This window comes from Muntiacus reevesi, chromosome 6 (genome assembly GCF_963930625.1).
Source record: "Muntiacus reevesi chromosome 6, mMunRee1.1, whole genome shotgun sequence".
In the NCBI taxonomy this organism is placed as follows: domain Eukaryota; kingdom Metazoa; phylum Chordata; class Mammalia; order Artiodactyla; family Cervidae; genus Muntiacus; species Muntiacus reevesi.
In genome coordinates, this window is record NC_089254.1 from 96,940,108 (window position 1) to 96,956,590 (window position 16,483).

Sequence of the window (16,483 nt, forward strand, 5' to 3'; positions counted from 1 at the left end):
TTTCTCCAAAAACTGCCCAACCCCGGCTGCTTCTGTGCATAAGCCTGACTCTTGGCTGCAACTGATGTAGCTCAAGTATGAACACCTGACCAGGCCTGGCCAGTGGGATGCAGGGAGAGCATCTTTCTGGGTTTTAGAAAGCACATTGGTTTCTTCTGGTAGCTGGATCTAAGGAGAGATGTTTGGGATTTGTAAGGCGGCAAGGCCCATGGGCAAGCATAGCACACTGGTCTTGAGGGCACACAATCTGAATGCTCAGTGACCACAGGCCCTAGACAAATGTGAGGAGGCAGAGCCTGGGTCCCCAGCAAGGCTCACAGCCTGGATCAGGCCCACCCAGGGCCCAGACCCACTCTTGTTTTTGGCTGCAGCCAGGTCAGGCTGATTTCCACTTCTTGTGACCAAACAGAATGACCAGTGCCGAGGGGCAAGCCATTTGTTCCCTCTGAGGAACCACGACCACGTGGGTAACCATATCTGCCTGATTCCCTCCAGTCCCCAGGTCCCAATCTACAAAGACCGTGACAATGCATTGATTGTTATTGATCATTGTTACTGTTATTAGCTAACACTTACTGAGGGCTTGAGCAAGTGTTAGTCGCTCAGCTGTGTCTGACTGTTTGCGACCTCATGGACTGTAGCCTGCCAGACTATTCTATCCATGGAATTCTCCAGGCAAGAACACTGGAGTAGGTAGCTATTCCTTTCTCCAGGAGATCTTCCCAACCCAGGGATCAAGCCCAGGTCTCCCTCATTGCAGACAGATTCTTTACCCTCTGAGCCAGCAGGGAAGCCCAAGAGACTCTATTTCTAAAGTCTGGAAAACCAACTACACCTCAGTGTGATCAACAGGATCCCTGGGTCATCCGTGTCTTTGGCATCTTCTGCTAACAATGACCAGCAAAATCCAAACCCTTCATATGACACAATACATGCTCTTGACTGGAAGCATTGATTTAGCCTCTTTTCCCACCAAATTCACCAATGAGAAAACAGCACCTCAAGGAAACTCAAGTAGACAAATCTTTGGTTAAAGCCTTAACCTGAAGGGACCCAGGTCACTGTTTCCCCACCTCCCTTAGACATATCCATCCTCCTACAGAGACCGCTGGGCTGTACCTGGGATATAAATGGTGCCACCATTGCTCCAATGCGACACAGGGAGCCGCTGGTCCCCATCCCCAAAGCACGCATCATCGTGGGGTAGACCTGCATGGGGGCAGTGTAGAAAGCATCAGTTTAGAATCCTTCTTTCCCAAGTCCTCTGTTCCTCCCTCCCCAGGTCAGGCTTTGATAATATATAAAAGGCCAAAAAGTCTATATAGATAGGATAAGAATAGAAGATGTTCATTTTCTCAGATATACAACTTTGAATTTTAACACTATCAGATAATAAACATTTAGAAATCATCCTTTCAGTGAGCAAATTCCAAAATATGTGTTTAATATTCCAAATGTGATTTTAGAAAGCTAAACTTTGGAATCAGATAGAGTTCCACCTTAGAGCTATAAACATATAAAGGTGGTTCTACTGAATGGAAAGAAAATATGCTCCAAATAATAACAATCTAAGCAAATCTTTAATATAGATAGAGTGAATTGACTGAAGTGTCAGATACAAACTACACCATCCACCGTGTTTGCATTGCAAAACCATATGGCACAGCCTGCTTTCTTTCATTTATAGCAAGACCTCATTAATCTGCAATGCAGGAGACCCAAGTTCAAACCCTGGGTCAGAAAGATCCCCTGGAGAAGGAAATGGCAACCCACTCCGGTATTCTTGTCTGAAAAATTCCATTGACAAAGAAGCCTGGCAGGCTACATTCCATGGGGTTGCAACCCTTGGACATGACTTATTGACTAAACCACCACCAAAAATCTGTACTTTATTGATACAGGATCCTTAATAGGCAAATATTTAATAAAGAAGATTATAGGAAGAGTATGTAGGGAGAATATATGAAAGAATGCTTCTTAATTTTGGAAAATTTTCTCTGAATGCTATGTAGTACTGATCAGTTTTTATCAATTCACCAAAGTAAAGCATGTGACCTCTCTACACACTATCTGTCAGATGCAACAAGATGCTATCCTGCCCCAGGGGAAACTGCTGTATTTATAAAAGATGACCTAGAGGTTGAGTGCCTTTTCCTGGAGCTCTTTTTTTGTGGAAAATGAGGTTACTGGCTATTGAAAACAATGGATTCAAATACATATAGATGACCTTTGCTCTAATATCAATATTTTTGTGTCTTGACAATTCTAGGAGATGAAATAATTCAAGACAATCATGTTCTGGTACACATCTTTGATTTTTTTTTAAGCCATAAGTATCAGGGGAAAAATACTTAGAAACAACCCTTTAAATGAACACATTCCAAAATGTTAAATTGAATATTCCAAATATAATACATATATTATACAGACCTTTAAGTTTACAAATTCACAATAATTTAGAAGATTTTGTCAATAGAACCAAATGAAGTATATGTACTGATATATGTCAAATATGTTATAAATTCCTATTTTTAATCTGCATGAGAGGAAAAGAATATTTTTTTCCTGTAGCTTTAATGATTTAGATATGTAATAATTGTATTTTGAACAGACTTTTACCTTTCCTGATATGAAAATGAATGCAGCCTTAGCAGTCCCTACAGTACCACTTTCTTTAGCTCAAAGAAAGACAAAGCCAGTTAAAATACTGTTTCCTATTCAGACATTGCTTATTTCTAGGAATGTTTGCTCTTTAAACTGGGGCTTTCTGAGGAGCCCCCTCAGAAGTAGATGTATTAAGTATATGGAATAATTCAATAAATTAAAGATAAATTACTCATATTTGAATTTAAGCCACACACAACAAACAACAGAGTGGGATGTGATCTTTCAAAAGAAAAAAGTTGAAAAGTACATTCTAATTTCAAAAAGAGAGAGAAATAGGGTGCTTTACATTTTATCAGCAACATGCAGGTATGGGCCCTATTTCTTCGGGAAGCAGGATAAGCGGGCAATGAGGTTTTTTGTTGTCTTTTTAATGTGAATGTGATTTAGTGAGAAAGGGAGAAGGTCCTATCTTTCTTCTTAGAGACTGGCTTTCACTAGACCCCATGGGGCAGGAGAAAGACCACGTCAAATACATTTCTGGTGTCATTTTAATAGGATGTTTTTAGAAACTCATCAGAAGTCAGCAGAAGCCAGGGATGCGTTATCTACAGACAAACACCTTGATATAAGCAACCCCTTCCCCAAAACTAACCTCAGCGGTGTAAATGTAGATGGTGTTGAAGTTGGCTGCCACCAGAGCCCTCAGCATGAAGAGGAAGCCGATGAGGCCGGCGCTAGGGAACCAAAGGGAGACATTACAGAGGCAGCATGGGAGGACCTTCTGGGGCCCCCATCCCGGTGCACTGTAGCGGCCAACACACACACACCCACGGAGGTCAGGACCCCGGGGTGCTGCTCATCAGCTGGCCTGACCGGGGTCCTAAAGCAAAGCCTGACCCAGACCTTCCATCCTGTTCCCCCAGAGTGTGCCGTTCCAGCCTGCCCCCCACCCCAGATGAGCACACCTCTGTGACCACTCCTGGAAAATGGTACAGTGTGCAGAATAAGTCATACATACTATGAATGAGGCCACCCTAGAGTCACAGATTCAGAGTGCAATGAATTTTCCCACCACAGCTATGCTGTCTACATCACTGTCTTGACAATGGTGCAGCTCATTTGGTCAGCAACCAAATTCCCCCTTCTCCAGGAAACTTTGTAAAACGATGCTAAATATCTTGGTGAGCAAACTGAATGCCCCCAGGCTAGTCCTGAGGGGCAGAGGCAGCTTGTACTCTACTTTCCTAGGGAAAGGGACTTGTTCCTGACCCGCATTGAGGCCATGGGTCAGGAGACCTCGTTTTATTTATTTTACACTTTCTTTTTCTGGCGATGGGGCATGTGGGATCTCAGTTCTCCAATCAGGGATCGAACCTGCACTCTCTGCAGTGGAAGCATGGAGTCTTAACCACTGGACCGCCAGAGAAGTCCCCAGGAGACCTCATTTTAAAACCACCGCTCAAAACTAGATTGTTCCAAAGCAGCCAGAGAGCAAATACCTTGAGGTGCAAATATTGAGGAGCAGGAAGAATAAAGCTGTACATCCCATGGTAATAGAAAGGCTCAGCCGTCTCCCCAGGAAATTAATGCCCAGGATGTTTAAAGGATTCACTGGAAAAAAAACAGAGACAATTTTCAGAACTTTGACAGCAAATGGCATTTATCAACACTGGCATGGTTTCCTCCTTGTCATTTCATAAAGAAACAACTTAATTCAAACCTCATGGGTATTGCAGCCAAGAACAGTCACACTGTCATCAGCATCATGCTCTTTTCACATCCTTTTCCCATGTGGGTCTGAGAAAAACACATTGGTGTATGCGACATATATTTTATGTCCAGGATGTGTATTACTGCATATATGTCTATTGTAAACTGCCCACTTGTTCGATCTATATTTTAAATATTTTACGCTGTTTTTCAAATTCAAGATGCCATGAATTTTTTTTTCCGGGGGCGGGGGGGGGTACATAATGCAGCATGTGGAACTTCCCCAACCAGGAATCAAACCCACAGCCCCTGCAGTGGAAGCATGGAGTTTTACCCACTAGACCACCAGGGAAGTCCAAGGTGCCAATGATTAAGTACCATTATTTTATGCCTATTAAAGCAGAAACAGTGCTTCCAAAGGGAAACCTAACAAGTCATTGCAAGACACATCCCAGTTGCAGAGACATTACAATGTGGGGAAATGAATCTTAGAATTGATTCGATAAAGTAATTTAAAGCTCCATGTCTCCAGACTTGTCCTCCTTCCCCACATGCATCCAGACTGGAGACATGTCAGCATGATTTGGGGACTCATCTAGTCCTACCAGGCAGGAGCCAAGTGTACGACAGGCCACTCTTCTCTGCAAGGCTCTGTCCCCCACCCAAAACAGAGAGCCACCCAACAGAGAGAGACATTTACGAGCAATTTCGCCAATGGTGCTGATAATCATGGTCCTGTAGTCGGAGGGGGCGAACATGTGGCAGTAACAGGGGCTCTGGCTCTCCTCCAAGACCCCCACGGTCACGGCCACCTCGGACTCGGACTGCGAGCCACAGACTAGGTCCCGCTCCAGCAGCTCGGCGCTGGCCAGGATGACCCCGTAGTAGGCGAAAGAGATGCCCAGCCTAGAAGCAAGAAAAGATGGACATCAGGAAAGGCTGTCTCTAGGCCTGAAGAAGGGGTAGCCCCATGAGAGGCGGGGAGAAGCAGGGAGAGCTTTTCAGGTGGAAGGCACAGTGTGTGGGAGGGGAAAGATGGGGAGGGGAAAGTGGGGTCACATTTCAGGGGGAGACTGGAGGGTGGCCTTCACCAGAGACTGCACGGTGAGAAATGGCTTTGCAATAAAAAGCAGAAAGGGCTCAGAGGACCCCTCAGGCCAGGAGAGAGTTTTGTCACAGAGTCAGAACAGAACTAACACCACATTGAAACTGCCCCCCTCATTCTTCAGCTCATGTACTCTTACTTTAGCCCTGAATACACAGAGTTAGCTATCAGAGCACTGTGGCTTGTGCCCAAACAGCTTATTAAGTTCCCATCCCAGGTGGTCTTGGACGAGTTATACCTACTACTTGTAGGTAAGTTCATTTTCAGCCTAGAAACCTTGCAAATAAGCAGAGATAAAGGTGGTAGAATAAAAATAACCAATATCGATTTGAAATTTTGCAGAAACCTTGTAACCCAGCCTTGTGAGCAAACAGAACAAAGAAAGGCTAAGCTTCCCTTGAAGACCAGTGGCTCCAAGGAGTCTGCAACTCATCCTGACCCTCTCCTCTCGAACCCCCCCAACCTTCATCTTTCCCTCAGCTAAAGAGCAGCCTGAATGCTACTCTAGGTTAAGATGGTTCTTTAAAACTTTAGTCCACGATCTTCTCAGTCTGCTGGCATTCTGGATAAAGTCACTATCATTTGCCTCCACACCTTGTCTTCTACTTGCCTGCCATGCAGCAAGCAGCACAAGCCTAGACTGGGTAACAGTTTCCTTTTCTGCAGCTGCTCCAACATGTGAGCACAAACTTGGTGCTTTAAACAGTTCACAGTTATCTCACAGTCCTGGAGGTCAGCACTTCAGTGGGTCTGGCTGACTTCTCGGCTCGGTGTCTCAGGAGGCAGAAACGCCAGTGGAGGCAGGGCTGCTCCACTTTTTATGGGAGAATCCATCTTCAAGCTCATCCAGACGGCTGGCAGAACCCAGCTGCACAGGCTGTAGGACCCACGTCCATGTCCTTGCTGGCTGCTGACCAGGGCTTTTCAGCTTCTGCAGGCCCCCTTGTTCCTCGTCTGCGGAGCCAGCGACAGCAGTTGTGTCCGCCCCGTGCTCCTGCCTTACCCCACACTTCTCCTCGGCTGCAGCTCTGATTCCAGCTGGAGAGACTTCTCCACTTTTAAAGACTCGGGTGATTAGATTGCGTCCACCTGCCTAATCCAGGCTATGCTCCCTGTTTTAGGTCGGATAACCATACTTATTACATCTATGCTCTGCCTTCACATCCACAGTCAAGTGAGTGTTTGATGGAATCACCAGGTGTTGGAAATCTCGGGGGTCATCTTTAGAATTCTGCCTTTCGGAGGTCAGGAAGCCATGCAAGGTTTTTGCTTTTGCTTTATATTTCCTTCCTCTCGCTCTCTCTCTCTTTTTTTTTTTTTGGTCTATTCTTAAATATTTTTATATATTTAAAATAAATATAAATGTTTTATATTTAAATAAATATAAATGTTTTATATCTAAATAAATTTTATTTTATTTAAATATAAACATAACATACAGAAAAGTTCATATATCAAAGTGAAGAAAAAGAATAAAGTCAGCCTCCCAGAAGCCCCCCTCATGCCTGTTTTACGGAAATGGTTATTAAAGCCACATGTAAAAGACATATGGGGACAATTAGGGGAAATTACATGTATTCTGCACCCTGCATGATACTAGTGATGATTGTTAATATTTTTTCATACTTAATTTTATTTATTTGGCTGCACTGGATCTTAGTTGTGGCAAATAATATCTTTAGTTGCGGCTCTTTAATTGCAACACGTGGGATCTAGTTCCCTGACCAGGGATCAAACCCAGGCCTCCTGCATTAGGAGTGCAGGGTCTTAGCCAATGAACCACTAGGTGATTCCCATAATTGTTAACCTTGTTGGTGTGATTATGGGGTTGGAATCATCTAAGAAAAGGTCTCAAGTAGTTGAGACTCTTAATGAAGTACCTGGGGATGAAATGGCATGAAATGTTGGGCCTACTTGGAAATACTTCAGAACAGGAAAAACAGCCAAAGCAAATATGGGTAAATATCTGTGATTGTCAGATCTGAGTGGCAAGTAAATCAGACTTCATCATGGTATCCTCTCTGCTTTCATGTGAGCTTGGAAATTCTCATCATGAAATATTTAAAAAGAAGACAATAATCACCTTGCTATTAAGGTAACTTTAAATTTTGCTTAATTTCCAAATACTGAGAGTATTTTAAAAATTAAAAAGTCTCAAAAGGAGAAACATCAACGCACTTTTAGTGATTATATCTGGGAAAGGCAGAGAGACAGCCAATTTCCTGAGTTCAAACACTACTGTTAAGTTTCCACTGTTCTGAATCTTTCTATAAATGGAAGCGTGTATTATGTATTCTGTGTCTGACTTGCTTTGCTTATTATTACATTTGTGAGATTGAGCCATGTTGAGGGCAGAACACCAGTTTTCTCATTTTTATTATTGTATAGTATTCTATGTTACGAATATAATACAATTTATCCATTATACTGTTGATGGGCATGTGGGTTGTTTTTAGTTTAGAGCTGTTACAAATAAAATAATGCTATTTTATTTTACTTGGCACTTCTGTTGAATATAAATTTAGGAGTGAAACTGCTGAGCCATAGGTTATGCATCCTTTCAACTGCAGTAGAAATCGTTAAACAGTTTTTCAAAGTGGTCACGCTGACTTGAAATCCAATCATCAGTGTATAAAAATTCTAGTTACTTCACATCCTTCCCGACGCTTGATACAGTCAGTCTTTTTAACTTAGCCATTCAGGTGGATTTGCATTGGTTTCTCATTTGGTTTTAATTTGTATTTCCCTGGAGACTTTAAGGTTGACCATGCTTTTAAGTGTTTATTTGAAACACATTTTTGGTCAAGTGGCTGTTCAAGTCTCTGACCTATTTCTCTACCAGGTCAGGTATGCTTTTCTTGTTGAAATAAGTTATATAATAGTAACATATATTAATAATATATATAACGTGCATATATAATTTGTTGGACATAATATACTATAAATTTCTTTTCTCAGTTGGTGGCCTACTTTTCAAGCTCTTAATTTAATGTAGGCAAACTCATCAATCTTTTCTTTTAGAGTTAATACTTTTTGTATCCTGTTTAGAAAATCTTTGCACAGAAAGAACCACTGAATCTATTCCTTTGAATTTGACTCTCAGTGACCTCAAGGATCAGTTCCAGGAAAGGGATGAGGGAAGAGACCAGCCTGCAAAAGGCTAGTATATAACTCAAATGAAAAATTTTTTAAAACCTGGTTATAGATGATTTGGATTTTTTTCTCTCTTTTTATACTGTTATTTTTTTATCTATTTTTCGGTCTGTGGTGTTAAGCAAAAAGATAAGGCATTACTGGTATCTGCCTTGTGTTTTCTCCCTAGAGCACTCAGGAGGAATTTACCTCAGTGGACTTTCTCCCACTGAAAATATTTGTTTATTTGAACCTAGGTTTTCTTTTTTTTTTAACTGGAGTATAATTGCTTTACAATGGTATATCAGCCTCTACTATATAACAGTGTGAATCAGCTATAAGTATACATATATCTCCTCCCTCCTAAGCCCCCCTAAACCTAATTTTGAAATAATACCATTCTTACCATATGACCCAGATCTGTAATGTGGTCCGTAAATATTTAGCATCCAACAGGTCTGCAAATCTTCCTCTCTTTTCCTGGGTTAGTGAAAGGGAGAGACAGGACAGATTAAGTAGGTTAAGTATGGGCAAAGGTGACTCTAAAATTTTAGATCAGAGAAAGCAAGAACAATATGGAAATGTCATGCAGAGAGATGGCCACTCCGCTCCCGGAATATCCTTCACCCAAACCCATAAATACTGTCTTTAACACATTTGTCTCAGTCAATCAGTCTTTGCATACTTTTTATTATCACTGGCAAGTACCAAGCAAGACACATTGAATTTAAGGTTCTAACCCTTTCACCCTTGTCCTTCTCACCAGTATTGGTGAGAGGTAGACTAGAGAACAGAAAATAGGAGGATACAAAAACAGCTATGAAACTGATGGAGATTCTTTTAACATTAAGATGAAGAAACCCTAATATTTAAAAAGTGTGAGCCTCGTGTAAAAAGCAAGTGGCCTAAATTTGAAAAAAGAATACAGTGTCCAATTTCTTTGTGTGTCTTTAGTAAAAGTTCTTGTCCATAGCCAGTGCCTATTAAGTATGTTTGGATCAAAATAAGGCTGAGTTATACAGGATTAGGCAGTAATGGATTTTTATGTAAAGCTAGGAATATTTCAGGTGGAGGGTGCTCAGCTGAAAACCAACTACTCTTTTTTCACAAATCCACCTGGGATTACAACATCTCACCCCTGGCCCCCCGACCAGGGAGACCAGAAGTGTGGTCTGGGAGTCCTGGATTTGGTTATCACAGAAAGAGCTTCCAGAGAACTCAGAGGTCCTTTGCCTCTGTAACTTTCAGTCTCAGCTCCTAGATTTCACTGGGGGTGGACTTGAGCCACTGACACTCCGCTTTCAACTGCTTTATATCTCAGGACTCTGGTCACTCATCTTTGGAAAACCTCTGATCCAGCCCTATCCTCATATTTCCCAAACAGAATATACGGCCAAGAGAGGGTAAGTGGCTTGCCCAAGATCACACAGCTGTTTGGAGACAGAGCCAGTCTGGGTCTTCCTCTCTTTCCCACCTGCCTCTCTGCCATGTCCCCTGGGTTTAGATACAACTATGGTCCCCTCACCTCCCCAAATGTCACTGGAGATTCAGAAAGCTGAGTTATATATACACAGACAAACTTTATCCTAATAAGTCATTTGGTTCTGAACCTTTGGCCATACAACCCAAATGGGTGGACTTATTCAGCCCCTTCACGGCATGGCCTGACCTCAGACAGTCCCCAAAGCATCTCAGGAGTGAAGCTGCAGAGGCTCCACCGCCCACAGCATCTTGCCCAGCCTCCTCCACGCAGCATCCTAACAACCAGCTATGTGACCAAATTCACTGCTCATCCCCACCTTTGGTCTCAGCTCACACCATTCCTCCTGCCTGGCCTTTTTCCTCCCCAAGGCTGCCTCTCCTCTCAGTCCCCACTTCGCAGGTGGCTCTGCCAACCTGGCTCACGGTCACCTCTCTGCTCTGATCCTCCACACCCTGCTGCCCGGGCCACTCACCTGGTTCTAGGCATCTGGGTTCTGTTATGCTATCGACACTTTCCTATGTGGGTCTCACCTCTCTAACCAGATTTAGGAGACTTAAGGCAGGGTCCATCGCTTACAGCTCTGTATTCACAAGGCCTTGCTCAATAGACCACTGTGGAGAAGAATCATTTAATGGACTTGAGGGATGGAGGCAGCAAGATGAAGTCAAGAGAAACAAAGGGGGAGAAAGAAGGAAGGGGGAGGAAAGAGAAGGATGTAAGAGGGAGGAGGGAAGGAGGTGGTTGTAGAGATGACTGAGAATGGAGATGGGGTCTTTAAAGAGTTAAATGAGCTAAAATGAGGTAATTAGAGTGGACTGTAATCCAATATGACCAATGTCCTTATAAAAAGAGATCAGAATACACACACACAGGGAAAATGACGAGAAGACACAGGGAGAAGACGGACATCTAAAAGCCAGGGAAAGGAGCCTCAGAAGAAACCAGCTCTGCAGCACCTTGACATTGGACATCTAGCCTCCAGAATTGTGAGAAAATTATATTTGTTGTTTAAGACACCCAGTCTATGCTGTTTTATTATGAACTAATACCCAGTGGGATAGGAGATGGAAGGAGGAGGGGTGGGAGAGGGAGGAGGCAAAAGGGAAAGAGGAAAGAAGTGCACCTCAGTGCTCCACAGTCCTGAAACAACTACCGGGTTTAAAAAAAAAAAAAAACAATACACATCAGAGATTTCCCTGATGGTCCAGTGGTAAGACTTCACCTCTCAATGCAGAAGGTGCAGGTTTGATCCCTGGTCGGAGAACTAAGATCCCACATGGCCTCCTGGCCAAAAAACCAAAACACAAAACAAAAGCAATACTGTAACAAATTCAATAAAGACTTTAAAAAACTGGTCCACATCGAAAAACTCTACAATCAGACCCTCATGATCGTTCAGTGTTCATGGTTTTGTCTCTAAATTTTTTTCTCTCTCTGAATCCAATTTTATTTTTTATGCTGTTGACAATCAAAATTTCACAGCCAGTTAGAGATTATGTGCCAGTGTCTACAAAGCATAATAGCTTCTTTAACTTAATCCCTGTTGCCTGGCAACTAGTCTTCCCACCATGCTTTGCATGATAAGATGGAATTGTCAGTATTTTAGCAGAAGGGTAGGAGAGAGCTGATACTGCCTAATAGTAGGGTCCTGACCTCTGAACCACAAACTTTTATTTCCAAAATCCAGAAAATAAATTAGAATAACAGAAGCATCCTTAGTTCTTTGGAAGAAAGTTCAAGGTTCCTGTTTCACAAGTGGGTTTTAAGGCATGTGGAATAATTAGGGGAAACACTCCACAAAGCAAAGTGAGAACACCTTACCAAACGAAAACTGAATGTGAGGAATTCTGGGGCATTTAATTCTCATATTTGCATTATTATCAAGCACATTCTATCTCACAACACATCCAGCACCAGGTCAGGTGGCAGTGGGATTACAATGCTTTTGTCATCAGTGATGCCCTGGGAAGTCAGAAACACCTAGAAAAGCCCACCTCTGACTTGTGTGCAGGACACAGAAGACCTGTACCCTTGACATCACCTTCCTGTTGTGGGCATACGATGCCTGAGGGAGTAAGATATGGGGAGGTGAGTGGGGAGAGCTGTTGCTGCCCTGGACCCATCTGAGGCATGGAGGAAGAGTTGTGTCAAGATCAGGCTCTGCCATAGATTGGTGCAGCCACTGTGGAAAGCGGTATGGACAGTCCTCAGAAGATTAAAAACAGAACTGCCATATGATCCAGCAACCCCACCTCTGGGTATATATCCAAAGGAAATGAAAACAGGGGCTTAAAGAGATCTTCACTCCCACTTCACTTTAGAGTTCTTTTAAAAGAAAAAAAATCATTCAATTTTGGTTGGTTCACTTAGTTCATTTCGAAGGCAAACCATTCAACATCACAGTAATCCAAGTCTATGCCCCAACCACTAATGCAGAAGAAGCCAAAGTTGAACGGTTCTATGAAGACCTACAAGACCTTCCAGACCTAACACCAAAAAAAAAAAAACCAAATTAACACCTTAGGGGACTGGAATGCAAAAATAGGAAGTCAAGAGATACCTGGAGTAACAGGCAAGTTTGGCCTTGGTGTACAAAACGAAGCAAGGCAAAGGCTGACAGAGTTTTGTCAAGAAAACACATGTCCCAGCAAACACCCTTTTCCAACAACACAAGGGACGACTATACACATGGACATCATCAAATAGCCAATACTGAAATCAGATTGATGATATTCTTTGCAGCTGATGATGGAAAAGCTTTATACAGTCAGAAAAGATAAGACCAGGAGCTGACTATGGCTCAGATCATGAACTCCTTATTACAAAATTCAGACTTAAATTAAAGAAAGTACAGAAAACTGCAAGGCCTTTCAGATATGACCTAAAGCAAATCACCTGTGATTTTACAGTGGAGGGGATAAATAGATTCAAGGGATTAGATCTGGTAGGCAGTGCCTGAAGAACTATGGATGGAGGTTTGTAACACTGTATAGGAGGTAGTGACCAAAACCATCCCAAAGAAAAAGAAATGCAAGAAGGCAAAGTGGTTGCCTGAGGTGGCTTTACAAATAGCTGAGAAAAGAAGAGAAGTGAAGTGCAAGGGAGAAAGGGAAAGATACACCCAAATGAATGCAGAGTTCCAGAAAACAGGAAGGAGAGAGAAGAAAGCCTTCTTCAACAAACAATGCAAAGAAATAGAGGGAAACAACAAATGGGAAAGACTAGACATCTCTTCAAGAAAACTAGAGCTATCAAGGGAGTATTTCATGCAAGGATGGTCATGATAAAGGACAGGAATGGGAAGGACCTAACAGAAGCAGAAGAGACTAAGAAAAGGTGGCAAGAATACAAAGAACTATACAGAAAAGATCTTAATGACTCAGATAACCACAATGATGTGGCCACTCACCTAGAATCAGATACCTTAGAGTGTGCAGTCAAGTAGGCCTTAGGAAGCATCACTATAAACAAAGCTAGTGGAGGTGATGGAATACCAGCTGAGCTATTTAAAATCCTAAAAGATGATGATGTGAAAGTGCTGCACTCAATGTGTCAGCAAATTTGGAAAATTCAGCAGTGGCCACAGAACTGAAAAAGGTGTTTTCATTCCAATTCCAAAAACAGGCAATGCCAAAGAATGTTCAAATTACTGTACAGCTGTGCTCATTTCACATGCTAGCAAGATTATGTTCAAAATCCTTCATGCTAGGTTTCAGCAGTATATGAACTGAGAAATCCCAGATGTACAAGCTGGGTTTAGAAAGGCAGAGTTCAAATTGCCAACATTTGTTGGATCATAAAGAAAGCAGGGAATTCCAGAAAAACATCTACTTCTGCTTCATTAAAGCAGACTACATTACTTACTAATTACTTACTACAGACTACATTACTACATTATATTACTAATTACAGCATACTTCATTGACTACATTAAGGTCTTTTACTGTGTGGATCACAAAAAACTGTAGAAAATTCTTCAAAAGATGGGAATACCAGACCAGCTTATCTGTCTCCTGAGAAACCTGTATGCAAGTCAAGAAGCAACAGTTAAGAACCAGACATGGAACAACTGACTGGTTCAGAATTGGGGAAGGAGTACATCGAGGCAGTATATTGTCACCCAGCTTATTTAATTTTTATACACAGAACATCATGTGAAATATTGAGCTGGTTAAATCACAAACTTGAATCAAGACTGCCAGGAGATATATCAACAACTTCAGATATGCAGATGATACCACTCTAATGGAAGAAAGTGAAGAGGAACTAAAGACCCTCTTGATGAAGGTGAAAGAGGAAAGTGAAAAAGACGACTTAAAACTCAATATTCAAAAAAAAATAAGATCATGGCATCTGGTCCTATCACTTCACAGCAAACAGAACACGAAAAAGTGAAAGCAGTGACAGGTTTTATTTTCTTGGGCTCCCAAATCACTGCAGATGATGACTGCAGCCATGAAATTAAAAGATGCTTGTTCCTTCGAAGGAAAGCTATGACAAACCTAGACAGCATATCAAAAAGCAGAGACATTACTTTGCCAACAAAGGTCTGTACTGTCAAAGCTATGGTTTTCCAGTAGTCAAGTATGGTAGAGAATTGGACCATAAAGAAGCCTGAATGCCAAATAATTGATGTTTTCAAAATGTGGTACTGGAGAAGACTCTTGAGAGTCCCTTGGACTGCAAGATCAAACCAGTCAATTGTAAAGGTAATCAACCCTGAATAGTCATTGGAAGGACTGATGCTGAAGCTCCAATACTTTGGGCACCTGATGTGAAGAACTAACTCACTGGAAAAGACCCTGATGCTGGGAAAGATTGAAGGCAAAAGGAGAAGGAGGCTGCAGAGGATGAGACAATTAGATAGCATCCCTGACTCAATGGACATGAATTTGAGCAAACTCCAGGAGACAGTGAAGGACAGGGGAGCCTGGTGTACAGTAATCCATGGGGTCACAAAGAGTTGGACACAACTTAGAGACTGAACAACAATAGCAACAAAAATAAAAAATAAGCCTGAGAAAATAGTGTGGAAAATTCTGAAAAAGAACTTTGATAATGAGTACATACTTTATAAGTATGAAAACTTATTATAAAATACTATAATTGTTATATGAGACCAACAATTAATGTTCTAGTATATAATAAATCCCATATATATTTGAACGAACCTAATATTTAGAACATGCCTGCTAAGTTGCTTCAGTCGTGTCCAACTCTTTGCGACGCTATGGACCATAGCCCACTGGGGTCTTCTGTTCATGGGATTCTCGAGGCAAGAATACTGGAGCGGGTTGCCATTCCCTTCTCCAGGTGATCTTCCTGACCCAGGGATCAAACCCACATCTCTTGAGTCTCCTGCATTGGCAAGTGGGTTCTTTACCAGTAGCACCATATGGGAGACTCATTTAGAACATAATATTCAGCAATAAATTCAAATACATAGGGGATGGATTATTCAAAACTACATCAGTGCCACTGGTTAGCTATTTGGATATGGCAAAGCTAGATCTGTTCCATGCTTATTATATCCAATTAAACACACACAGATCCTGCATTTACATATTAAATAAGAAACCAAATTAACCCAACACAAAGAGGAGGGAGACAAAAAAGGAACTGTAAAAATTGAGTTTGGCAACAATAAAAAAATAAAAAACATCAATAACTCTCAATAGATAATGACCCTAAAAAGAGATTTAAATGCCAAATTTTGCTTTTAAAAATTCATTTAATGAGGCTTATACATTTGATATCAGTAAGACAAGGTCAATACAAGGAAAATAAAATTATAGAACAATCTCTCAGCTATAAACAGTGTGGCAATATCATGTGACTAGTTCTGTAAGACAGGTGCTTATTATTTCCATTTTGTTGATGAGGAAAGTGGTGGCAGGCAGGCAGGCAGAGTAGCCATCAACAAAAAGTCTACAATTAATAAATGCCAGAAAGGATGTGGAAAAAAAAGAACCCTCTTACACTGTTCGTGGGAATGTAAATTGGTGTGGCCACTAAGGAAATTAGTATGGAGATTCCTTAACGTACTTTAAAAATAGAATTACCATATGATCCAGCGATCCATTCCTGGGCATATATCCAGACAAAACTATAAATCAAAAAGATACATGCACCTATTGCAACACTATTTACAATTGCCAAGACATGGAAACAGCCTAAATGTCCACTGATAAAGAAGATATGGTGTATATATATAGTATATACGTGTGTGTGTGTGTGTGTGTGTGTACACACACACATATACACACACAGTGGATTACTACTCAGCCATTAAAAAGAAAGTAATAACATCGTTTGCAGGAGCATGGATGGGCCTCGAGATTATCATGCTAAGTGAAGTAAGTCAAAGACAAATATCATATATCACTTATATGTGGAATCTAAAATATGACATAAATGAACTTATCTATGAAACAAAAACAGACTCA

The 16,483-nt window shown here is 41.6% G+C and overlaps 1 protein-coding gene across 17 annotated transcripts in view; it reads right to left on the reverse strand.

Annotated features, from left to right (window-relative positions):
- Positions 1-16,483, reverse strand: part of SVOPL (SVOP like) — a 94,903-nt gene that overhangs the window by 51,447 nt on the left and 26,973 nt on the right. For all 17 annotated transcript variants that reach the window (XR_010663668.1, XR_010663669.1, XR_010663670.1 and 14 more), the window contains 5 exons: positions 8,961-9,034; positions 5,018-5,223; positions 4,107-4,218; positions 3,260-3,341; positions 1,120-1,209 (listed from right to left, as the gene is read on the reverse strand). Coding sequence is in view for 12 of the 17 variants with exons in the window: in XM_065939155.1 (XP_065795227.1) it covers positions 1,120-1,209; positions 3,260-3,341; positions 4,107-4,218; positions 5,018-5,223; positions 8,961-9,034 (564 nt within the window). In the remaining 5 variants the exon portion in view is untranslated. The remainder of the gene's footprint in view (positions 1-1,119; positions 1,210-3,259; positions 3,342-4,106; positions 4,219-5,017; positions 5,224-8,960; positions 9,035-16,483) is intronic.